The sequence below is a fragment of the Muscardinus avellanarius genome, assembly GCF_963383645.1.
Source record: "Muscardinus avellanarius genome assembly, chromosome: 12".
In the NCBI taxonomy this organism is placed as follows: Eukaryota; Metazoa; Chordata; class Mammalia; order Rodentia; family Gliridae; genus Muscardinus; species Muscardinus avellanarius.
Window position 1 is genome coordinate 12,054,418 of NC_137798.1, and position 26,714 is coordinate 12,081,131.

The 26,714-nt window shown below is 42.0% G+C and overlaps 1 protein-coding gene across 1 annotated transcript; it reads left to right on the top strand.

The window, feature by feature from the left end:
* Positions 1–714: 714 nt before the first annotated feature.
* On the top strand, positions 715–26,635 carry SLC30A4 (solute carrier family 30 member 4; the record flags this gene model as incomplete). Its single annotated transcript, XM_080707867.1, has 7 exons — positions 715–1,039; positions 8,720–8,866; positions 21,441–21,594; positions 22,797–22,995; positions 23,708–23,813; positions 25,457–25,591; positions 26,481–26,635. The coding sequence occupies 7 exons, from the start codon at positions 715–717 to the stop codon at positions 26,633–26,635; spliced, it is 1,221 nt and encodes a 406-aa protein (XP_080563993.1).
* Between the last annotated feature and the right edge of the window lie 79 nt (positions 26,636–26,714).

Below are 26,714 nucleotides of genomic sequence, written 5' to 3' on the forward strand. Positions count from 1 at the left end.
GTTATTGTGTGTGTTTTAAACAAAACCAAATGCCAAATATACATCTACTAGATTTTCTGTGCTGGGTGGTTAGTGTATATTGGAATACCTGGTGAAAAACAGGATGTGGCGGTGATCACACAGAGGATAACACATATATGTTGAAAAAACAATAATAAACTGCTGACGACCACCGCCTTGGCCGGTCCAGCTGACCCCGAGGGTCCCACCTAGCAAGAAAGCGGTGGCGCACCCTTGTCATCCCAGCATTGGGGAGGCTGAGACAGGAGGATCACAGTTTGCGACCAGCCTCTGCTCCTTAGCGAGGCCCTCCACAACTCAGTGAGATCCTGTTTCAAAATAAAGAATAAAAAATAGGGCAGGGGTGTAGCTCAGAGGTCAAATGCCTCTGGGTTCTATCCCCAGACCCGCAAAAAAAAAAAAAAAAAAAAAAAAGAGCCCCCGCCCGCAGCGAGGTCTTCCAGGCGGAGCCTCCAGGCCCTTCCCGAGCTGGACCGCCCGGGCCTCCCCCGCGGGGGCGCGCGGCCGACGTGCGTGCGCGTGCCCGAGCCGCCCGCCGCGCGCGCCCCCGCCCGCCCCGCCCCGCCCCGCCCCGGGCGCGCGCAGCCGGCCAGGCCGAGCCCGCAGCGGAGCCGCCGAGCAGCCGGCCATGGGCGGCGCGCGGCCCCGGCGCCCCGAGCCCCGCGGCCCCCCGCGCGCGCGGGCCTAGCCGGCATGGCGGGCCCCCGCGGCTGGCGGCGCCTGCGGGCGCTGCTGCGCAGGGACGACGCGCCGCTCTTCCTCAGCGACGCGGGCGCCTTCGACTCGGCGGACGACGGCGCCGACGAGCCGCCGCGCTTCAGCAAGCTGCGCGTGGTGGTGGCCGACGACGAGCCCGGCGACGACGCGCTGCTGGACGCCGGCCCCGCCGCCCGCGCGCGCGCCGAGCCCTGCGCCGCCTGCGGCCTGCGCCGCGAGGCCCGCCGCCGCCGCCGCGTGTCCGCCCGCCTGGCGCTGGCCGCCGCGCTCTACCTGCTCTTCATGGCCGGCGAGCTCGTGGGTGCGTGCCGCGGGGGGCGGCGGCGGGGTCACCGCGGGGACGGGGGGGAACGGAGGGGTCACCGCGGGGATGGGGGGGTCACCGCGGGGATGGAGGGGGACGGCGGGGATGGGGGGATGGCGGGGTCACCGCGGGGATGGAGGGGTCACCGCGGGGATGGCGGGGTCACCGCGGGGATGGAGGGGGACGGCGGGGTCACCGCGGGGATGGGGGGGTCACCGCGGGGATGGAGGGGGATGGCGGGGTCACCGCGGGGATGGGGGGGTCACCGCGGGGATGGCGGGGTCACCGCGGGGGACGGCGGGGTCACTGCGGGAGACAGCGGGGTCACCGCGGGGGACGGCGGGGTCACCGCGGGAGACGCCGGGGTCGCCGCGGGAGGTGGCAGGGTCACTGCGGGGGTCCACTGCGGGCCGAGGTCACCTGGCCCTCCTCTGTCTTCTGCTTCTTCAAAGCCGCGATGATATCTGCCAACTCGAAGGGCTTTATCTTCATTGTGTCGTGTAACTTTTTGAAAAATTATGATAAAACACCAGGTTGATGTGGTTGTTGTTTTTGTTTGTTTTTTTTTTTTTTTTGCCATAATAAAGGAGCCCAAAGTTACTTAGATCATAAGTTTATAGAATTAAGGGAAGTTATTGAACACCTGATTCATTTTTTTTCTTTATATGGAAGGATTCCCAAAGCCCAGATTCACCTTTTCTTTTGCAGTACTGGGGATAGGACCCAGAGGCATTTTACCTCTGAGCGACACCCCAGCCCTAGTTTTTATTCTTTATTTTGAAATAGGGTCTCACTGAGTTGCAGAGGGCCTCACTAAGTAAACCAACTCAATGACAGATTACAGCTGAGCTGTCTGCGAACCGCGATCCTCCTCCTCAGCTTCCCAGATGCTGGGATTACAAGTGTGTGCCACCATGCCCAGCGAAAGTTTATTACAAGGAAAATCTATAACGAACCAGAGCTCTCCACAGTTTAAGAACTTAAGTGCCTTTCACTTTTTAATTATTGCAAATAATACATTGTCACTATAAGATAAATTGTTAGAGATTATTTCCACCGTCATGTTGGTGTATTCTTTTATATCCAAGGATGTTTGGTATCCAGGTATACCCAGGACCACCTTTCAGATGTCTAAGTCTGAGGATGTCCGAGTCTCTTATATAAAATGATGCATCTATACATCATTATTATACTTAAAATCCCCGTACATCCTTTGGTATGCTTTAAATCTCTCCAAGTTTCTTAAAATCCCATATACAATGTAAACGCTATGTAAATAGTCGTTATGCTGTGTTGTTTTGGGGGATGATTAGTAAAAAAGAAATCTGCAGGTTCAGTATAAATGCAATGCAATGTCTTTATGAGTTTTTTTTTCCCTCAAACATTTTCCATCCATAGTGCTTTGAATCCTAGGTACAGAACCTGCAGATACAGACGGCTGATTATAACTGTCAACTCTCTTAGAAATAGTGTACAAAAGCCAGGCGTGGTAAACACAGATTCAAGGACAGCCTCAGCATGTAGTGAGATTCTCAACAACCTAGAGAGACCTTGTTTTAAAACAAAAATAAGCCGGGTGTGGTGGCGCACGCTTGTAATCCCCGCGCTTGGGAGGCAGAGACAGGAGGATCGCGCAGGTTCGAAGTCAGCAATGCGCGCTGATTTAGGAGACCCTGTTTCCAAATAAAAATGTAAAAATAGGTCTGGGAGTGTAGCCCGGAGGTAGAAGGGCTTCCAGGAACCCCAGTGCCACCAAAAAATAAAAAATAAAAAAGAATAATAATAAAAAACAAAAATAAAATAGGGCTAAGGGTATAGATCAGAGGTGCAATGTCCCTGGGTTCAATCTCCAGTACCAAAACAAAAAAAGAAAAGAAATAGTTTACAAAGTGACTTTAAAGCAGGGAGATGATTCTCTCATGTTTCTTATGATAAACCATTATGAGAACAGAATTGGCAGTCCAGATTTAGAATGCTTCCTGGAAGTTTTACATAGGAAAATTATATAAGTTTCCTTCCTCATTTCATACCACAGCTCCCTGGTGTCTACTTCAGCCTTACGATCTTCTTTCTCTTTCCTATCCACATAGTTCTTTCCTGCCCTTAAGGCCTTCATACTGGTTGGTTTTTCTACTTCAGTGGGTTTGGGTTTTCCCTCACTTCAGGAAGAAATACACTTAACATTGTGACTTGTGTAGGCATACATGCATGCATACATACATGTGTATAAATACATGTATAACAGAAAAATCTTTCTGATGCACTCTAGTATTTTACAACGTTGTCTACAAATCTCCTGGTTACTAGTAGGATAGGGCATTACATTGATAGCCTTTTTCAAATCTTCTGTTGGCTGATTTCTTGTCTCATCCCAGAAGACACCTCCGAGAGACCTTTTCCTAATGACTAACTCTCTCTTGCCCTCTTTCTCCTCTCCCGACTTTCAAAGCCCTTGGCATCTGAGATTATCTTGTGTATTTACTTGTTTAATATTTTTCTTCTATTGAAGTATAGGCTGAACTCCAGCACCTAAAATAGTGACGGGCACAAATTAGACACTCGACGAATAAATTTTTGTACAATTACTTTTTTTTCCCCTGTTAAACAATTACAAATACTTAAGCTGTAAAGAAGGGGAAACCTGTTTCAGGTGGGGTATGATCTTAACACACTAAGATTCATAACTAGCCCGGTTTCACAGAACTAGAACATTGAATCATTCAAAGTCAGTGATTTTTGAAGTTAATACTTGAAGTTAAAACAATCACATTAATCATAATTTCCCCCCCCAAATTTGATTTAGAGTTTACTTCATCCAAGTAATTAATACATAATTGGTCTGACTTTCCATTTTCAAAATCTCTAATTTGGGAATTGTTACTTGAAAGCCACAAAAAGAATTGCCTTACAAATATTGACTTTTAAGATATGAGAACCTTTTGTTAAGTGATACAGAGATGATAATACTTAGGATGGACATTAACAATAGTACTTAGAAAGCTATATAGAACTAGACTATAGTGGAGCATTTAAGTGTGTACACAGTACTTAGAATCAAGCACCTAGGCTGGGTGGAGGGTGGCACAGGCCTTGATCCCAGTACTTGGGAGGCTGAGACAGGAGAACCAGCAGCTTAGCAAGACTCCCAGTAACCTAGCAACACTCACTAAAATTATATAGAGAGATTTTAAAAAGGGCTGAGCAGGTGTAGCTCATAGGTGGAATGCCTCTGGGTTTAGTCTGAGAGAAAAGGAGGAAGGAAGAAAGAGGGAGAAAAAGAAAGCATCTTTAAAAAGGGCTGGGATGGGTCTTGATGGTAGATGTCTCTGGTTCAGAAAAAAACCTGGAAGAGAAAATTAGATTTTAAATCTTGGTTTGGCCACTGGCTTGCTCCAAGTCATTGGACAAGGTCCATTCTTCTTTCCATTCAGCACATAGTGTTTGGAGTACCTACCGAATGTCAGGCGCTGTGCTACATGTTCTGGGTATATAATGAAGAGCAAAACTATTGTGATTCCTGCTATCTGTACATTTAATTTATGGAGGGGACAAATATTACATGATTAAATACGTGATTAAATTTTAAATTCAGATTGTCTTAAATGCTATGAAGAAAAAGAACACGATACTTTCAATGAGTGGACATAGTTTATGCATGAGACAAGGCTTAAACAAACAAACAAAAAAAAACAGTAAGCAGGAGTTATCTAAGCAAAGAGAACAGCATGATCCTGAAGCCTTCGGTTCTTTAAAAGAAACCAAGAAGAAGGCCAGTATGGCTGGAATGCAGTGAGCATGTGGGGAAGAGGGCCAGATGAGCAGGCCCCGGTGGGCCGCGCTGCATGAACAGAGTGTGTGTTCTGAGCACAGTGGGAAGCCAGCGAAGGGGAGTGACTTGATGGGACTTGCCTTTTAAAAAGATTGCTCTGGCTGTTCTGTGGGAAATGGGTTGGAAAGTCCAAGAATGGGAACAAATAAATTTGAAGAATTCCAGACAAGAAGCACTTACAGCTTAAACTAGATGTAGAAAAGTGTACTGATGGGGGACAGTCTAGAGGAACGCTGATAAAATTGGCTAATGATTTGGGTATGGGAGTTGAGGAGAGAGCAGGGTAAGAGTGATTCTGAAGCTTCTCACCTAAAGAGCTGAGCGTATGGAAAGATGTCGTTTATGAAACGGGAAGAGAATGCGGAGACGGATTTGGGCATGGGCTCAGGGGTTGTCTTAGAAATATTAATTTCATATGAATGTAGAATAGCCACGTCGAGATTTCTAATGGGCTATTAAATATGAGGCTGGGGTTCAGAAAAGAGGTTAAAATAGAGATGCAGTATTCAGTGCCACAAAAATGGGCAAAATTACCTAGAGAGCCCAAGTCCTGAGGAATGTTGGCTCCAGAAGTCAAGCAGAGGCAAACGGTTACGCCACAATCCAAGAAGAGTACACTAGTCTGCCCCCCCCCTCGCACTTTATCTTCGGTTTCACTTTCTTTTGTTTTTTTTTTTCCATAGTTTTATTTAACTGTAGTCAACCATGGCCCAAAAATATTAAATGGAAAATTTCAGAAACAATTCATAACTGTTGAATTGCTTACTGTGCTGAGTGTTGTGATGGAATCTCACACGGTCCTGCTCGGTCCTGCCTCGGATGTGAATCATCCCTTTGTTTAATGTATCCACACATAAATTTTATTATAGTATATCGTTATAATTGTTCTCTTATTAGTTGTTGCTATTAATCTCCGTCTTACTTTTTTTGAGGTACTGGGCAGTGAACCCAGGAGTACTGTACCACTGAGCTACATCCCCTGCCCTTTGCATTTTTGAGACAAGGTTTTGCTGAATTGCCCAGTTTGGTCTCAAACTTGGGATCCTCCTGCCTTAGCTCCCAAGTTGCTAGGTTTATAGCATGTGCCACTGTGCCCAGCTCTTTGCTTTACTTATAAATTAAACCTTATCATAGGGTATATATGTTTAAAAAAAAACATAGTACATATAGGGATTGGTACTACCCAAGGTTTCAGACATTGTTGGTGATCTTGGAATCTACCCCTCCAGAACAAGGGAGTCTACTATATATCAAAGTATAAATAAGCACGTTGAAATTGTCAAAAGGTCTAATTAGATGAGGACTAAAACATCTTTCAGATTTGGAACCATAGTTACTAATTATTTTTACAATAGCATTTTTATTGGGAATGAAAGCATTTGAAGAATACAGACTGAGGTAAGGATAGCAAATTGAACTTGTGTATCTCATTTTGCTCTATCCCAAAGCCTTTCTTAAACTATGATAGAGATTTGGAAACAAGTATTCATCAGCATAGATGGAGAAAACTGGAAAAGAGAAAATGGCAACAAAATGTGTGGAAACTGGGAATGAAACATATAAAGGGGCAACTAACTTAAGAGAACCTAGCAAGCCTGCTCCAAAGCTGGCAGTGGAGAGGGCTGAGAACCAATCCAGTTTACACTGAAATCGTGGTTCTCAGGCTTTCCTGTGCATCAAAAATCACGTCGAGAACTTGTGACAGAGAGCGCTGGGCCCCACCTGCAAAGAAGGCCTGGGGTAGGGTCTGAACATTTGCTTGCGTTTCTAACAAATCCCAGGGGTACTCATGCTTCCAATTCAGGGACCACATTTGAAAATACTGCACTGGAGAGTCCTAGACAGGCCCAGAATTGGTACCAGGTACTTCTGGTAGTATATGAAGTAGGCCGCTAACTTAAGGAAATTTGGTTAGAACCTGTTTAAGAAACAGTTATAATTATATAATTAGCATCTTTAAAGATAAGCAAAGATCATGTATCCAGGAAACAAGAACAAGAACAGGCTGCTTTAAAAAAGAAAATCAGGGTAAAGAAGAGCTTTTTTTTTTTTTTTTTTGGTGGTGGTACTGGGTTCCTGGAAGCCCTTCTACCTCCGAGCTACACTCCCAGACCTATTTTATATTTTTATTTGGAAACAGGGTCTCTTAAGCCAGCCCGGCTGGCTTCGAATCTACGCGATCCTCCTGTCTCCGCCTCCCAAGCGCGGGGATTACAAGCTTGCACCACCACGCCCGGCTAAAGAAGAGCTTTTGAATATTAAAAACATAATAGAACTTTAATAAAAAATAGAAAAGTTAATAGATGAATTAAAGTACTCTCTCAGAGTAGAGTAAAAATGATGGCTAATAGCAAAAAATAATTAAAATATAGTCTAAACTGAGATACAGTAGTCCCCCTACCCTTATCCATGAAGAATATATTCTAAGATCCTCATTGGAAACCTAAAACTACGAATAGTACCAAGCCGTAATGTATATTGTCTTAGTCTGTTTCTATTAACATAACAATCCCACAGACTATAAAGGATGAAAACTCATTCTACTCATGGTTCTGAAGGCTGGGAAATTCAAGGTCAAGTGGCCACATCTGGCGAGGTCCTCTGCAGAATCTGAAGGCTGATTCAGGCATCACACATGTGATAGTGTCCTCTGGTCTCGCTATAAAGCCAGAGTCCCATTGAAGTAGGGCCCCACCCTTATTGCCTCATTTCAGCTTAATTACCTCCCAGAGGTCAAATTAGGTTTCCAGCCTCCATACCTCACAGTGGGAATTTAATTACAACCAGTGTTTTGGTGGGGACATTCAAACGAAAGGGCATTTATACAATTTTTTTCCTATGCATTGCTATCAATCAGAACATGTTTTCTAAATACTACCTTTCCCCCCTCTATTTGGAGAAATTGCTATCCATAGCAAAGTAAACAATTTATCCTTTGTGTTGAACTAATGTCTGTTTTGTGGGTTTCTTCAATTTCATGTAATGTTCAAACCCTCTGAAACAAGGTTTCAGATTTGTTGTGCTATTTAGATGTTACAGATATTAATTCACTAATAGTAGAATTAGTAGATTGAGCAAAAGTTGTGCTAAAACATTTCCTTTTCTATGTTTGCTGCCAAGTTATTTAACTTTTTTAAGGTAATGGACTCATTTGAGAATCTGTTAATAGAAAGGAACTTTCTCGCCAGAAATTTGTGATGTGGGCTCTCTAGCCACAGGTTCCACAACTGTGAATTCAACCAACCATGAATTAGAAATACTTTAAAAATTTTTTATCTGTATTATATATGTACATTTCTATTTTCATTAGTCCCTAAATAATATAGTACTTACATAGCATTTTCATTGTATTAGGTATTACAGAGATGGTTTAAAGTGTACAGGAGGATATATTATACCATTTAATATAAAGAATGTTGCAGCCGGATGTGGTGGCGCATGCTTATAATCCCCGCGCTTGGGAGGCTGAGACAGGAGGATCGCACAGGTTCCAAGCCAGGCTCAGCTACTGAGTGAGGCTCAGCAATTTAGTGAGACCCTGTTTCCAAATAAAATATAAAATAGGTCTGGGAGTATAGCTTGGAGGTAGAAAAGCCCCTGGGTGCCCCCCCAGTACCACAAAAAAATTTTTTTAAATTAAAGAATGATGCATAGATATTATATCCAAGGGGGGATCCTGGAACCAGTCCCCATGGATACTGAAGAGCACCTACATACACATCTAATATTTTGCATAAGATTTTCGGAATACTTTAATGTAACAGGATAAAAATTTTGTTCATAGTTTATGTTTTACAGGATATTGCTAGATTTATTAAATTAACTTCCTTCCTCTCCCCTTCTCTAAGGGGGATACATTGCAAATAGCCTCGCAATTATGACGGATGCGCTTCATATGCTGACCGACCTGAGTGCCATCGTCCTCACTCTGCTTGCTTTGTGGCTGTCTTCCAAGTCACCGACCAGAAGGTTCACCTTTGGCTTTCATCGCCTAGGTGGGTAACTGGAGTTTCTTTTGGTTTCTTTTGGTATGATATTTTATAGTAAAGCTACAAAGAACCATAACCCTGATTAACTGAAGTCCTCACAGTCATATATTGTTTGAACAAAGCAAATTAAAATAGATAAGATTACTTAAAAATGTGACTTCTCTGGTACACTTATCCCAGTCAGCTAAATAGCGTAGACATATACAATTATATGATGATTAATCTTCAGATATTGCCCCCTACATACTGAAGGTATCGTCAGAAAAGTGTTTAGTTTATTGAGTCACACCAAGCCATTAGAGCTTAGCTCATTGATGAGCAGTCGTTTTTCCATTTCACGTTAGGGATTTCCACCAAAGCTACTGAAGCCGAGATTGTAAACATATAAAACATATACCATGTGGCTGGCCTATATTTTAGCCATTTGTCATAATTCTGTAGAGGTATTCATGTTTTTGTCTTTTTTTATTTTTTATTTTTTTGTATTACTGGGGATGGAACCCAGGAACCCAGGAGCATTTGACCTCCAAGCTACACCCCCAGCCTTATTTTTTATTCTTTATTTTGTTTTTTATTTGTTTTATGATTTTTTTTGTTTTTTTGTTTACTTTTATTTATAAGTGGAACATATTGAAAATGGTATACATTTAGACTGTGCTTGGTGCCCTCTCCCTCCACCCTTTTTCTTTATTTGGAAACAGGGTCTCACTGAGTTGAAAGGGCCTCCTAAGTAGCTGAGGCTGACCACTAAACCTGGATCCTCCTTTCTCAGACACCCAAATGCTGGGATTACAAGCGTGCGCCACCATGCCTGGCTCTTATTTACCTATTTTGAACAGAGTTAATTTTAAATTAAGAAGGACTAAATCATACACTGTTATCTACTCATCCCTGCTTCTTACTATGCCTTTACAATCTTTACTTATTTTTAAATACATATAAAATAATTGTCTAAACTATTAAGTGTCATATAACCAGATTTCATTTTCATAGAGTCCAAACATTGCCGTTCACTTGACATCCGACAGATCCTGCCTCAAAGAGCCAGGATTACTATCTGGTAGTTTTATTTTGTACGGACTCTGAATTCTTGGCTAATATGTCAAATCAGTTTTTCTTTTTATTACTTTTTAGCTTAATCTTAGCCTAGCATCTAGGTCTTAGTTAGTCACTTCTAGTTACAAAACTTAGCATTCTGTGTGAATAATGCTGTCCAGGTAGCATCTGGGTCTTCTAGTTGGGAAGGTACCTAGCATTTCCACTCCTCAGCACTCTCAGCTACTGCAGAATTTATCTTATTAATATACTAAGAGTGCTCTGAAAAACATCATACAAGAAAAAACTGTGAAATTAAAATATTACTGCTGAAAACTTTTAAATTTTTTCTTTTTAAAGGACTAGAAAATATAGTCGAAGCTGTGGGTGACACAGGCTCGTAATCCCAGCAATTGAGAGGCTGAGACAGGAGGATTACAGGTTCGCAGACAGCCTTAGCTACTACTTAGTGAGTTCCTTTGCAATTCAGTAAGACCCTGTTTCAAAATAAAAAATAGGGCTGGGAGTGTAGCTCGGAGGTAAAATGCCCCTGGGTTCCTTCCTCAGTACCACAAAAAAAGAAAAAAAGGAGAGAGAGAGAGAGAGAGAGAGAGAGAGAAAATGCAGTCGAGAAAGTCTCCCAGAATATAAATATGCTAGAAACAGTAGGTAAAAAAAAAAATTAAAATATAAAAACAATCCACAAAGTTTACAGGCCTGCTATTATGAATCTCAGAAGATAGAACCTCAAAAAATAAAAGGTAATTGGACATCGGGCACATACCTGTAATTCCAGCTACTCAGGAGGCTGAGGCAGGAGGGTCACAAGTTTGCAGTCTGCCTTGACACGTCAGCAAGACCCATTCTCAGAATGAAAAATGAAGGGTGGAGGGTGCCATTTAGTGGTGAGATTTTTGCCCAGCGTGCGGATGAGGCCCTGGGTTCGATCCCCAGGACCACGGAAGTATGTTGAACGAATGAGTGAATGAACGAAGGGGTGACTTTACTGTGTACAGGATTTCTTGGTGTGGTGAACGTGTTCTGGAATTGGGTAGTGGTGACTGTTGGCAGTAAGCTCATACAGGTACTAAACTCCATTGACTTGTACACTTTTAGATGGTTAAAATGGTGAGCTTTATGTTTGATGAATTTATCGCAATTTAAAGCCATCTAAGAAATAAAAGAATATTAAAAATGTAGCTAGATGAGTTTTCCAGAGCTAAGGAGGTACTCAAGCTTCACACTGGAAGAACACTTTGGGGACCTTTGTTCTTTTTTGTATTGTTTTTGAGGATATATCTCTATAGAGATCTTATTTCTCTCATGTTACTCTTTGAAGTAATGATGGAGATTATAGGAGAAAACACTTGTATGGATTGGAGGGAGATTCAGAAGATACAAGGATGTATAGATTGGTGAATAAAGCTCTCGATCAAAGCCATTGGAGTTCTGAGTTGCACAGACTCCCTTTGCACCATGAGTAACCGCCTGGAGTTCTGGGTGGGGTGTCCAGCGTGGGCACCGCTGGACAGTGCAGGCAGCCCGTGAGCCCTCTGATTCTAAGACTTTGAGGCTCAGGTCTGGAGAACACTGCAGAAGTCCCCTGAGGACCTTCTGGCTTGTAACTGTGGCTGCAGTTTGTTTAATGGCATGGAAGATAAGAAAGGGGTTGAGATTTTTTTTTTTTTTTGGTGGTACTGGGGTTCCTGGAAGCCCTTCTACCTCTGGGCTACACTCCCAGACCCATTTTTTTATATTTTTATTTGGAAATAGGGTCTCTTAAGCCAGCGCGGCTGGCTTCAAACCTGCATGATCCTCCTGTCTTCGCCTCCCAAGCTTGGGGATTACAAGCATGCACCACCATGCCCCACGAGATATTTTTATTGTTATTATTTATCTTGCTAAATATGTAAAACATGCTACAAAAGTAAAAAATTATTTTTGAAACATTTACTCAGGGGAGTCTTGAGTTCATTCTTCCCCCTTGGCCCTATCCCTCTCCCCTTTCCCATATTCAAAGCCATTGCAGTTACTTTCTGGTCTATCCCATCAGCATTTTCTTTTGAAAATGTAAATTAATACCTATATATGTTCACATTCTTCTCCTCAGTGCCCTTTCGTATGCCAAAGGCAGCGTGCTGTCTACCCTGTTCCAGACCTGGAGGCAGTACTTCCCCACCCAGGACAGAGTTCCGCCTCCTGGAGAGTCCTTAGTACAGACGTGCATAGAAGCTTCTGACCTCACAGCTCAGAGCTGAAGGGAGGGAGTGGCCACTGAGCAGTCCCAGGACAGTGGCATCGCCTCGCCCCACTCCTGCTGAGAGGGAGATGATTGCAGATTTGCACGGCGGCCTCCCACACGCCAGTCCGACTCTGTCGCTCCTTCTTCCTTCATGGGGGCCCGTAGATGGTGTAAAATCACTCGGGTTTTTCGTTTGCTTTTCTTTCTTCGGGGAGCTTTTGTGAGTGGAGGGAGGGCAGGGTAGGGTCCGGGCGTGGGTTAGTTTTAAATGCCTGGATTCATTTCCTCTGACTGACTGTATGTCATCTTATTCTTGGCGCTCATAGAACTTAATGAAACCACATTCGGAGAAATGCCACAAATCCTCAGGAGGAAGAGGATTATCTCGCAGAGGGGATGGTATTCTGAAGAGGGTGCCTTCCCTGGCTTGTTACCGCTTCCCTCTGCCCTTGTGGATTGCAGACTAATTGACGACTATGTAAATGCTAATAAACCATGTAAACTAGTAAACCATATACTATATATAGAAACGAATTGACTACTACATATATAGACACACTTTTTTCATGTATATATAATATACATATATGCACACACTTCCAGATTTGGATTGAATCAGTTGCACTGTTAAAAGACTGTGATCACGGTGTGGTGGCACACACTTGTAATCCCAGTACTTGGGAGGCCCAGATAGGAGGATCACAGGTTCTCGGCCAGCCTTAGCAACTCGGTGAGGCTTGTAATAACCTATCAAGACACTGTTTCCAAAGAAAAAATAGATCTGGGGGTGTAGCTTGGAGGTAGAAGGCCCCGGGGTTCTGCCCACACACACACACACTGCTCACATGAGGGGACTGTGGCTTTATTGTTTGTATTTGGAATCAGCAGCAGTGTCCTTGCTTTGGCGATGTAAACCATCAGCCTCGCTAATGGCCAAGTGACTCACAGGCGTCCTCCATGGCAGTGTTTACTGAGCAAGACCTGGGGCAGACTGACTAGGTAGCAGCACAGTGTCACAGCGCTAATTCTATATAGTTTGGTCTGTTATCCTGGATGCTTAATGGAGCAGAAAGTATTCAGCTAAAAACCTTCCAGTACTCAGCTAAAAAAAACCTCTTATACCTGCAGCCAAAAATAATAATAATCTTTTTTCCCTAGTTGTGATTTGTTTTGTTTTGTTTTTGTTTTGGGGGGTTAAAGTTTAATTGGTACAATATAATAGACATCACAGTGAAATTCAAAGTGATAAGTTTGTAGGTGCACACGACATCTCTTGGTTATTGTTGTCTAAGAGGTGTGCCCATTAACAATTCAAATCTTACTGGGAATTTAATCACATAATAACCTTTATAAGGAGCTAACAGTTCTAGAACTTCCTAGGAATGGAAGTTTTTATTGAACCAGAAGATATGAGTGAGGAGGTCAGCATGGGACAGCAGTAAGTCAGCTTGAGAGAAGCTGGCACCTGTATGCTGTACAGGGAGTGGTGAGACGGCCCGCGTAGGAGAGATTACTTAGAATAAAAGGGAGAGGACCCCAAGGCGAGCTCTGGAGTTTAGTGTGGCTTTCTGGTGGTGACAGAGGGACAGGAGAAACCATATATGTCATTACCTTGATCTAGGAGGGATCTCTGTAGCTGAGTTAAAATACAAATGCTTAGCCAGGCATGATGGAACACACTTGAGACAGGGAGATCCAGGGTCATGGCCAACCTCAGCTACTTAGTGAGACCCTGTTTCAATATAAAGAATAAAGCCGAGTGTGGTGGTGTGTGCTTGTAATCCCAGTACTTGGAAGGCTGACACAGGAAGATCGCAGGTTCAAAGCCAGTCTCAGCAGTGTAATGAGGCTCTCAGAAACCTAATGAGATCCTGTTTCCAAATAAAGGAATAAAATCAGGCTGGGGGCCTAGCGCAGAGTTAGAATGCCTCTAGAGTCAATCCCCAGTACAAAGGAAGGGAGGGAGGGAAAAAATAGGACTAGGGGTGTAGCTCAGAGGTAGAATGACCCTGGCTTCAATCCCCAGTTCCCTCCCCTCCAAAAAAATCAGCTGGGTGTGGTAGCACAGGCTTGTAATCCCCTCGCTTGGGAGGCGGAGACAGGAGGATCGCGCAGGTTCGAAGCCAGCCGCGCTGGCTTAAGAGACCCTGTTTCCAAATAAAAATATAAAATAGGTCTGGGAGTGTAGCCGGTGGTAGAAGGGTTTCCAGCAACCCCAGTACCACAAAAAATAATAATATTAATAATAATAATTTTAAAAATAATTTTAAAAAGAACTACAAATGCTAGTTTGGAAGACTTAGGCAAAAGCAGTACAGCCCACTGTTTTTCCTTCTAGTTTCTTCTTATATTCTATTGGAAGAAGGTAGAAAACAAAAATAGCATAAAAGAAAGTGGAAGAAAGATTATATCTCTATTCTCTTTTTCAGTTCACTTTTGTAGACCTCTGAAACACGTCTTTAGATGTTTGCAGTACTGCATATAGTTTTTTGAGACAAGAGGAGGATAAATGTTACATATTTTAATTGAAATATACTCATTATTAACATCATAGCATTAGCAAAGAGCAGTTATGATAGTCCAGTACATTTAAACAACACCCATGAAAATATATGCTTCAGTTGTGTATGGTTTACATAGCTGAGGCAAATTGTTATTTATTCTCTGGGTGGATGCCCAACGGCCAGCCTGTTGGATGGATGAATAGGAGAGGAGGCAGACACTTAGTGTTATATGTATGTAAACACCAATATAACTATAGTCAGTGCTGTGTAGACAAAGAATGAGGTACTTTGATGGAGAATAATAGACTCCATGATTTTTCATATTAACCTTGAAAACCTGATTTTATTTAAATATACAATAAAATTTTCATATTTTAGAGCACTATCAAAAGTTGATAATCAAGTTTTATCCCATTTGATTTTTTCTTTTAGCCTTTATTAGCGATTCAAAACTATTCTCTGTACATAAAATTTCTCCCTAGCTTCTGCATAGAAGAGAAGGCATATGATTCTTCACTCTCTGTTGCTGGCTAATCTCACGTAACATAATGTTCTCCCGGTCCATCAGTTTTCCTCAGTAGCTGAGGCTGGCCATGCCCTGAACCTGCCGTCTTCCTTTCTCAGCCTCCCAAGTACAAGGATTACAGGCATGTGCCACCACACCTGGCTAATTTTTACATTTAAAGTTTAATTAAGGCACCATAAAATACATAGTAACCTAGTTGCTAGCTTGAGCCTTGTTGCTTTATTAAAGTTCTCCTGCTAGTTAGTAGTAGGAGACTACCACTACTACAAAGGATTTTGTAGGGTAAGTTTTTTAAATTATTTTTTCTTTCTTTGTATTACTTCTGTATGTGTGCTTTACCGTAAGCAGATCTAACTTAAGATATTCCACGTGTTTTCTGTCTTCTGTTTGCTTATGCCTTCTCTTTTAACCTATTTGCTTCTTGCTGGGGATTTCACACATAACCTACTGTTCATATTTAGTTCAACTTCTTTTTTTTATTAATTAATTTATTAATTTATTTATTTTTTAATTTTATTTTATTGGTGCACTGTATTCATACATCATAGTGGGATACAAACTTTTGTAGACATACATGCACACATCGCCCAGTCAGCCCCACCCGATCCCCACCCCGTTCCCTCCCCATCCCTCCTTCCCATGCTTGGCTTAGTGGTTGACATCTAGTATTATAGCAATTTATCCAAAATTAAAAATGATAATCTCACATAACAGTTTCATTTGTCTGATACCAAGCTTTTGATAACTTAAAGATAACATTTCAATATTTCTTTTTGCTTTCTTTCTTACTAGAGCATATTTTTTTCTGTTTTTTTAGGTGAAACTATCATATATTTATATATTTATTTTTCAGAAAAAAATCTATCCTAATATGGAATATGAATTCTAGATACCCAAAACGATCTTGAAAAAGAACAAAGCTAGCAGATATATATTTTCTGATTTCAAACCATATAAAGCTACAATAATTGAAACAGTGTAGTAGTGTTCTAAAGGCAGATATATAGACCATTGGAGTTAAATACAAGCCTAGAGCTAAATTCTTCCCTATATTGTCAAGTTATTTTTGACAAGGTTTCCACGAACATTTGGTGGTGGAAATAATAATCTTTTAACTAAATATTGTTGAAAAATAATAATTACATGGAAAAGAATAAAATTGGACCTTTACCTAATCCCATATACAAGTATTAACTCAAAATAGATAAAAGACCTAAATATAAATCTTAAGACTATAAACTTTTAGGAGAAAATCTGGGTCATAAAACCTCACAACATTGAAATTGGCAGTGATTTCTTGGATATGATTTCAATGGCACAGGCAACAGAAGAATATACAAACTCCCTAAAAAATAAAAGAAAATATTGTATATCCAAAGACAATGTAAACAGAGTTAAAAGTTACTAATAGAATTGGATAAAATATTTCCAAATGCTATATCTGAAGGTATATTAATATTCCAACTAGAAATCCTAAAAATTAACAACAATAAAGGCAAACAATACCCTTTAGAGATAGGTAAAAGACTAACATAAATAATGAATCTCCACAGATAACCAATCTTAGTTGTCTGTTGGATGGAAACTCTTGTTTCGCTGGTTCTGGTGAGTGTTACCTATTTCTTCTTTGTAGTTAATCTCTTTGAGTATTTTCTCTAGCGCTGGTTTTGAAGACATAAATTCCTTCAGTTTCTGTTTGTCATGGAAGCTTCTTATTTCTCCATCTAATTTGATAGAAAGTTTTGCTGGATAGGAAATTTTTGGCTGGAAGTTGTTTTCTTTCAGAGTTTGGAATATGTTACTCCAAGCCCTTCTGGCTCTCATGACTTGGTTTGGGAAGTCTGGAGTGATTCTAATTGGTTTGCCTCTGAATGTCAGTTGGCCCTTTGTTTTTGTTGCCTTTAAGATTCTCTGCTTGGCTTCCACATTGGTCATTTTGACAATTATGTGGCGTGGGGATCCTCTTCTCCGATCCTGTCTAAAGGGAGTTCTATAAGTTTCCTGGATCTGTGTATCAACCTCTTGCTCTATATTTGGAAAATTTTCTGCTATTACTTCCTTGAAGAGATTGTTGATCCCTTTGGTATCACTTTCTTTTCCCTCCTCTATTCCAATTATTCTTAGGTTAGCTCTCTTAAGATGGGCCCATATTTCTTCAATGTCAGATTCCTGCTGTTGGATATTTTTTTCTAGATTAGAAACTATGCATTCATTTTTGGATTGCTCATCTTCTAAGAGCGAGATTCTGTTCTCCATGTGTTCTAATCGGTTGTTTGTGCTTTGAATTGAGGCCTTTACTTCATTAATTGCATCCTTTATCTCTTTTTGGCTCTCTCTGAGTTCTTCTCGAAGCACCTCTATTATTTCTACAGTTATTTTCCTGATTTGATCTTCTAGAAATCTCTGATTTTCCGTTTTATCAGGTTCTGATGTGGTGGGGTTGTGCACATTCATTACTCCAGTGTTATTCCTCTTTCCCATGATTTCGGAGGTTTGTGCCTTCTCTGGGTTCTTCCCTTGGGTCACTATGACTTCACTTAAGGTGCTCTGGATCTCGAGTCTGTATTATCTCAGACCCCACTACTCCTTTACTGGGTTGTATCACAGAGTCTCCGACCCAGGGAGTCGATAGAGGCTGCTTTAAACTATGGGGGGTGCCAGGTTGCACGTTCTCCTATGGTGTGATATCTCTGCCACCACCACTCCCTCACTGGGTCAAGTCCCAGGAGGCCCAATACTGCGATTTCTCCTTTGTGGCCCGCAATTTGACTCACTGTTCTTGAGTACGCAGATGTAGCTGTACTGGACTCGGTGAATTCACAGCTGCTGCCGCCGCCGGTGGCAATATGGCGCCTCTGCCACGCCCTCGGCCATGAGGCTGGCGTATTTTTTCTTCTCTGGTTTTGATTTCCACTCTGAATCCCTGCAGCGTGTGCTGAGCTCAGCCACTGGGAGCTTTAAATGCTGTCTGCGCCGAAAGATCCCGCCTGGCTGTTCCGCAGCGGCTCACCTGGCTTGCTGTAGCCGTTGAGTTCGCCGCTGCCGCGGGCAGTATGGCGCTGCTGCCGCGTCCTCGGGCTCGTGTGTCTCCTCTGTGGCCCTGAGCTCTGTTCTCAGTCCGCTTTCTCTCTGGAGCCTGGTGATTTTTTTTGTTTTTCTGGTGATGGTGTTTTCTGGCTATAAAGGCGCTCTTTTTGTGGTAATGGAGATTGGTTGTTAGCGGGACTCTTAAGCCCCGCTTTTCTTGGTCGCCATCCTTAACTTCTTAACTGGGTAGCCTTTTGCCATCTTCCCGTGCTCAACCTTTGACTAAATTTGCTCTACAAATCCATTCGTAAACACGTGAGTAAGTACCTGAGCAGCATCTCGCTCGAACACGGACGCCCTTGCGCAGCAGCAGGCCTCTGCTGAGTCTCCAGCACGCGGGGCGTGAACAAGAGGCGCTGTGCTTCACGAGGAACCCTCGCCACCGCCTGTGCACGTTTCAACTCATCCTCTCTGCCTTCTGCAGTTCTTATTTACTTCACACTTTGAACGTATGAAGATTAGCACGGCAGAAGTAGATTATTTGGAATAGGAATGTTGTGGTTTTGTCTTATTCCAGCATTTGTTGATGCCGGTGGTTTTATAGACGCTTTAGCTCCTTTAATTGGTGTCTCTAGGATAAAGCCTATAACTGCTCGATCTTTCTTCTGCACCGTAATTTATGAATTGTAATGAAAAGGTATCAAAGTCCAGTACACTGGACTACCCGAAACCTCTGCACACAGTGAGTCATCACAGAGAACAGTGTTCTAGATTGCTTTACCTTTTAATGTTCACAGAATCAACATCAAGTTTCTCTATAAAAAAGTTTCGTTTTTATTTAAGTATTTCTTTTTATAGTTTTGAGTGCCAGAACTTCTTTACATAATACTATTTTTTAATGTATTTCACACTGCCCTTTTTTATTTTGAAAAGATACTGAATTATGTTTACTTTATATTCACATGGCAAAAAGTTCAAGTGGTATAAAGCACAGATAATGCAGTCATTCTTGTGTCCCAGCTAGCAAGCTCCTCACCCAAGGTAGCCAGTGTTTTGTACTTTACATTATCCTTCTAGAGACTGCACTACTTTGCTTTTTCATTTTTCTCATATAGCACTGTGTCCTGGGTATTACTTTTTAACTTTTTTTCCTGCTCTAGGGATCAGATGCTTGCCTTGTGCGTACCAGGCTGCATGTGCGTGCCTGCTCACTCCTCGGTCCTCGCACGCACAGCGTTCTGTGCTGCAGGCCCCCGCTAACCACTCGCTTGGGCAGTTTCTAGTCGTTTGCTGTTAGATACACACTTGATGTGTAGCTTTAGAACGTACCTCATTTTCTGCATGTGCAACTTAGTTGGCCTGAATGTTTATGTCATTCCCAGATGAGAAAGCCTAGGTAAAGCGTATTAAATAGTTCATTATTAAAATTTCTGCCTTGCTGAGCATAGTGGGGCACGCTTGTAATCCCAGCACTTGGGAGGCTGAGGCAGGAGGATCACGCATGGAGGACAGCCTCAGCTACTACTTAGGCCCTTTGTGAATCAGTGAGACCCTGTTTCCAAATAAAGAATAAAAAATAGGGTTGGGGTTCTAGCTTAGAGGTAGAATGGCCCTGGGTTCCATCCCCAGTACTGCAAAAAATAATAATAATTAATAATAATAATAATAATAATAATAATAATAATCTGCCTTTCTCTAGTCTAATATGTATTTGTAGTAAAAATCTTAAACATTACCAAAAAAATAAAATGAAAAATCCCCCAAGTTTCTGGTTTAACTTCTCTCACATAGGACTTTCTTGTGATTATCAGTTTGCCTGATCTTTTTTTCCTTAAACAAATGGCTGTCTGCTCTCCCACTAACATATCATAATTAAGTTCATTATGTTCTTCTTTGGTGGATATTTAACATGTCTCCAGTTTTTTGTTTTCTTATACTAGAGACAATGCTAAAGTGAACAGCCCTGTAGGTGGTGTGTTTATACACGTGGAAGTGTGTTTACTAGTAGATTCCTAGAAATAGAATTGCCACATTAAGGAATATGTGCATTTTAAATTTTGATTAGTTTTACTAATTGACTCTCAAGGTTAAAACTTTTTTAGCTCTCACCAATTTAGTAGAAATAAAAAGGAATTTTATTTATTTATTTTTATGGTGCAGGGGATAAAACCCAGAGGCTTTCTACCTCTGGGCTATTCTCCCAGACCTATTTTATATATTTTATTTGGAAACAGGGTCTCACTAAGTTGCTGAGAGCCTCACTAAGTAGCTGACACTGGCTTCAGACCTGTGCGATCCTCCTGTCTCAGCCTCCCAAATACTAGGATTACAAGCGTGTGCCACTACGCCTGGGTAGGAATTTTATTCTTATTTGAATTCTTTTTTTATAACCATAGGTTTGCGAGAATTTGGCTATTTTTGTTTACTGTAAATTACTCTTTGTGTTCCTTCCTAGTGTTTCTCATGGATCATGTACTTTCAGTATACGTTTTAATGTTAGGAAACTAGTCTGTGGTTACATTTTTTCTCAGTTTGTCATTTTTTATATTGTGTATGGCCTATAAATATATGTGATTTTATGTTAAAGGTATAGTGAGTGGGAAGTAATAGGATAAAATTAATAGATCACCCAGTCCAGGTGATCACTCAGATGCTAAATGCTGTGTGTGTGATGTGTGCGCGCATGCATGTGTGCGTGTTAGTGGGATTAAACCCAGATAAAAGCATTCTACTTTTGAGCCATGCCTCCAGCCCTTTATTTTTTTAAACAGGGTCTCACTAAGTTTCTGAGGGTTTTGATAAGTTGCTAATGCTGGCGTCAAGCCTGATTTTCTCCCAACTTTTGGGGTTAAAGGCTTTTGCTACCATGCCTAACCAAAAAAGAAAAAAAGTATGTTAGCCCCGTGTGGTGGCACACGCCTGTAATCTCAGTACTTGGCAGGCTGAGACAGGACGATCACAGGTTGGAGAGTAGCCTCGGCAACGTAGGAGACTCCCAGCAACCTAGTCGGACCCTGTTTCAAAAACAAAGAATAAAAAGGGCTCGAGATGTACCCCAGAGGTAGAATGCCCCTGCGTTCAATCCCTAGTACCATGAAGGAAAAAGAAAAGAAAAAGATTATGGCAGAAATGATAAATGTATTTTACCTCATTAGAGAAACAAAATGTAAATAAAATTATGCAGTATTTAGTTGGCATAAAGTGTATTAACTGCTGCAAACATTTGTTTCGTTTATTTTCTTCTAGAGGTTTTGTCAGCTATGATTAGTGTACTGTTGGTGTATATACTTATGGGATTCCTCTTATATGAAGCTGTGCAAAGAACTATCCACATGAACTATGAAATCAATGGAGATGTCATGCTCATCACTGCCGCTGTTGGGGTTGCAATTAATGTAATGTAAGCTTGGTATTTTTTTCATATTGATATTTTCAAGTACTGTGAACTTAGAGACTATTGTACATGCTTCAGATATTCTCATATTTTGAAAATTATATGGTATGTTAATTTTCCTTATAAATATTAAATAAAACTTCGGACATTATAAAATCCTCTTTAGCTTGTTCAGGTATACTGGGGTTTGGCTAACAAACAGGAATTTAGGTAGAACAAAGTATTAACATTGTTCAGCTTTTGCAATATTTTTGTGTTAACTAGATTTTTTTTAACTTGCCATTTTCCCCCTGAAAGCTACCAAACTTTTATGTTATATACTGAATCATTTAGACCAGAGCTTAGCAGACTTTTTCTCTGAAAGTTTCATAGTAAATAGTTTAGACTTTGAGAGCTATGTAGACTCTTTAAAAGTCAGCTCAACCGGGGCTGGGATGTTAGCTCAGTGGCAAAGCGCCTGCTTTGCAGGTGTGGCGCTCTGTGTTCGATCCCCGGTTCCAAAAAAGACAAAAAAAAAAAAAAAAAAAAGTCAGCTCTGCTAATACAGAACCAAACTAGCCACGTGCAGTGTGTAGACAAATGTGCAGGCTGTGCTTCAGTAAATGTCATCTACAGCTATGGCTCCTGGCCAGGGTTTACTGAGCCTGCCTAGGGGCTTCTGTCCATACTTAGAATAAAACCAGAAATCTCTACCATAGCCCTTCAGGCCAGCTCCCGTGTGCCTCTCGAGCTCGTGGCCAGCACATTGGCTACTCTAGTTAGCCACAGTGGTGTCTTCTCTCAGGTGCATGGAGCACACTTCCATCCTGGGCCTTCAGTTCTCCGCCCTTCGCTCCCTGCCTCCTTCAGCTCTGCACTCCCGTGGAGTCTGCGAGATGCCTTCTCTCGTCACCTCCCTCGCAACCGCTCTCTGTCCCTCTGCTTCTTGAGAGCATGTCCCGCTACCTTACCAGTGCCCTGTGTTTGCGGCCCTGTCTTCCCTGCTAGCAGAAAGCTCCAAGGGGGAGGGATGTGTTTGTCTAAGTCACTGTTTTGCCCCAGCACTTCCAGCAGTACCTGATACATATATAAGACAGGTGCTCAGATGTTTTATATGTAACAGGTAGTCAGATGGTTCATTTTACCTTATAGTGTCTGACTAGTAGAAATATTTTTATAATTTTTTCAGTAATTTTAGGGAAAATAATTTTTCCTTTTCTTTTGAACAGAATGGGGTTTCTGTTGAACCAGTCTGGTCACCATCACTCCCACTCCCATTCCCTGCCTTCAGATTCTCCCCCCGCAGGCCCCGGTGGGTCCGGCCGTGGGCAGGACAGCCTGGCGGTGCGAGCTGCCTTCGTGCACGCCCTGGGGGACTTGGTGCAGAGTGTTGGTGTGCTCATAGCCGCGTACATCATACGATTCAAGGTGACACGATTCCCGATTTTGCTACTGAGAAATGTAACTTAGGCATTCAAATGAAAGCGCTTGCCTTTTATCAGTGTTTTACACACCGTGCCAGGTGTATTTATTCTGCATTGGTATAAGCTAAATGGTCCATCAGCCTGGTTCTTTTTGTTAGCAGTAAACACAATGCTACCTCCTCACTAGATGACTTCCCTGTAGTTGGCTTGGGCGGAGTAGGCACTGGAGAACTCATTTTTAAGCCTTGACAAATGAACTGCTAGGAAGGAGAATGCCCTGGGCTGGAAACGCTGAGAGCTGAGGTCCGTATTCACCTGTGTCGTCACTGCTTTAACCTTGAACGCATCCTTCAGCTCTACACTTGAGCTCCCTCCTCTGTAGTATGAGGATATACGCCAGACAGCTGAAACCCCTTTAGCTTCAGTAGTGCAGGATTCTGGGTAGAAGATGTAGAGAAGACATAGAAGATAACAATAGAATAAGTGACTGAACATCTGGAAATAGGTTCCATGAGGAAAGTCATTTATACAATCTAAGCAAGAGTGAAGGTGTTCTGTTATAGTATCTGATAGTATAGTAGTATAGCACCTCAATTATCGTATGTAAAGGAATTCCCTACTGCTAAAGAAAGCCACAGGACAGGGGCCATATATTTTATTGCTCACAGTGTGTTTCATGTCTGTCTGTATTTAACCATACAACCTTGATCTTTTAGCCAGAGTACAAGATTGCTGATCCCATCTGTACTTACGTATTCTCATTGCTTGTGGCTTTCACGACATTTCGCATCATCTGGGACACAGTGGTTATAATACTAGAAGGTAAGACTTCACTGATATCCCCAGTGGGGTTCATTTCTTCCCTAATAGACTGGAAGTCAAAGAGCTACTCTGGGTAAAATTTATATCTTTTGCATTTTACTGATACTTATTAGACTATATATAGTATCGTATGTGTATAGAGTCAGTGTAACCTCCCGTCTTATCCACTTTATAATACCTAGGCAAAGTAGGTAAGGCAGGATGGGATGAAGTGTCCCCACGTACAAACAGTGAGCTCAGAGCAACGTGACTTGGTTACGGGCTCGCTGCTGACGAGCCGTGGCGCTAGATAGGTCTTGATTCTAAATGCTGAATTCCTAGTACCCATTCAACTTGCGAGTGACTTTGTTGTATTTCTGACATCCTTGTCTTACCGATATGTTGAAGCATGAAAGTAAAAGTTTCTCAACAGGAGATTTATCACTATCATATATTCTTCTTTTTTCTATTCCTTGTTTTGTCTATCCTAGTTTATCTGTTAAACTATTCTAGTTTAGTGAGAAAGAACATTTTTTTTCGTGTGTGTGTGTGTGTGTGTGTGTGTGTGTGTGTGTGTGTGTGTTATCACAGATTAAACCCAAGGGCATTCTGCCTCTGAGCTACATCTCCAGCCCTTTTTATTATTTGGAAACAGGGTCTCACTAAGTTGCTGACAGCCTCCCTCAGCTGCTGAGGCTGGCTTTTTTTTTTTTTTTTTTGGTGGTACTGGGGGTAGAACCCAGAGGCTTTCTACCTCCGGGCTATACTCCCAGACCTTTTTTTTATTACATTTTATTTGGAAACAGGGTCTCACTAAGTTGCTGAGAGCCTCACTAAGTAGCTGAGGCTGGCTTTGAACCCATGCAATCCTCCTTTCTCAGCCTCCCAAGCGCGGGGATTACATGCGTGTGCCACCATGCCTGGCTTCTGAGGCTGGCTTTGAACCTGTGATCCTCCTGTCTCAGCCTCCCAAGTACTGGGATTACAAGCATGAGCCAACACGCCCGGCTGAGAAAGAACAATTTTTTTTTTTTTTTTTTTTTTTTTTTTTTGGTGGTGGTGGTACTGGGGTTCCTGGAAACCCTTCTACCTCCAGGCTACACTCCCAGACCTATTTTTTTTATATTTTTTATTTGTAAACAGGGTCTCTTAAGCCAGCACAGCTGGCTTTGAACCTGCACGATCCTCCTGTCTCCGCCTCCCAAGTGCAGGAATTACAAGCGGTCACCACCATGCCTGGCCTCGAGAAAGAATAATTTTAAAGTAGGTATTGCAGAGTGTGGTGGCACACACCTGTAATCCTGGTACTTGAGAGGCTGAGACAGGATCGCAGCTTTGCAGCCAGCCCCAGCAACTTATCAAGGCCTTCTGCAACTTAGTGAGACCTGGTTTCAAAATAAAATATAAAGATAGGGCTGAGTGGAGGTCAGGTAGAATTCCTCTGGGTCCCATCCCCAGTATCACACACACACACAAAGTATGTATTCACCTCTTGTATACGTTCTATATTTTATAGAAACATGTGCATAGGAATGTACTTTAATACTTTAAGAAGTATTTCTTAAACTGAATGTGGCAAAGCCATTTGTTTCCTTTGAATGTAACATAACACTTTTTTCTTCCAAAGTAAACCTCACTAACAAATCCTCCGTTCCGGATTACAGGAGTACCGAGCCATTTGAATGTAGATTGCATCAAAGAAGCCTTGATGAGAATAGAGGATGTGCATTCTGTGGAGGATTTGAAAGTCTGGTCCCTCACTTCCGGGAAACCCACTGCCATAGTTCACATGCAGCTAAGTACGTTCTCTTGGTAAATGTGGGCTGCCCAGGGCCACTGGACTTTCACCTTTGAGACTACACATCTGGCCAGGCCTGGTGGGCACACTTGTAATCCCAGCGCTCGAGAGGCTGAGGCAGGAGGGTCACACAGGTTCGAAGCCAGCCTCCACTACTTAGTGAGGCTCTCAACAGCTTAGTGAGACCCTGTTTCCAAAAAAAATAAATATAAAATAGGTCTGGGAGTGTAGCCTGGTGATAGAAGGCCCCTGGGTTCCATCCCCAGTACCACAAGGAAAAAAAAAGAAACTAAACATCCGAGCTTACAATAAAGTAGGAAGAGGTTGTTGTTTTTGTTGTTGTTGTTGTTGTTGTTGTTGTTGTTGTTGTTGTTTTGGAAGAGTTTTCTGCTAAAAAAGGTAAGAGTGAAGCTCTTCAAAAGCTAATTTCAGGTCACTATTGATGGCAGAACAGTTTATTTCTTTGAGAAGAGATGTCACAAATAGATCTTTACCTTCAGATTAAAGGCATTAAGTATATTTACCATGATCTTCTACATGAGAAAAACTAGATTCTTATATTTTTTATTTCAAGTCATTTCACAGATTGATTCCTTTTATCAAAATACCTGCATGGGTTTATTTTTAAAGTGCCTGAGTTTTTTTAATGACAGGCTTATAATTGATGTTGACTGGTCTTTCTCTGAGAGTGGGCTGAAGAGATGGAAATAACGAGAAGACATTCTGGATGTGTAAACTAACTTATTTCTCTGAGAATAGCTTGGAGAAGGTAAAAATCCAGCTAAGAAACATATGCGTATAGTATATTAAGGTTGTTTTTCCTCTTTGTCTTATTCTCTAGCGCATGAGTCTGTACAATGAGTAGTAATAATATTTTCTTGACATTGCAGTTCCTGGAAGTTCATCTAGGTGGGAAGAAGTACAGTCCAAAGCAAAGCATCTGTTATTGAACACATTCGGCATGTATAAATGTACTATTCAGCTTCAGAGCTACAGGCAAGAAGTGACCAGAACTTGTGCAGATTGTCAGAGCTCCAGTTCCTGATGTTATGTGTCGGGGCCTGCTGCCTTATCTGCAGTCACAGACTTGAGGGCAATAGGTGCAAACCTAAGTGGAAAGCGGG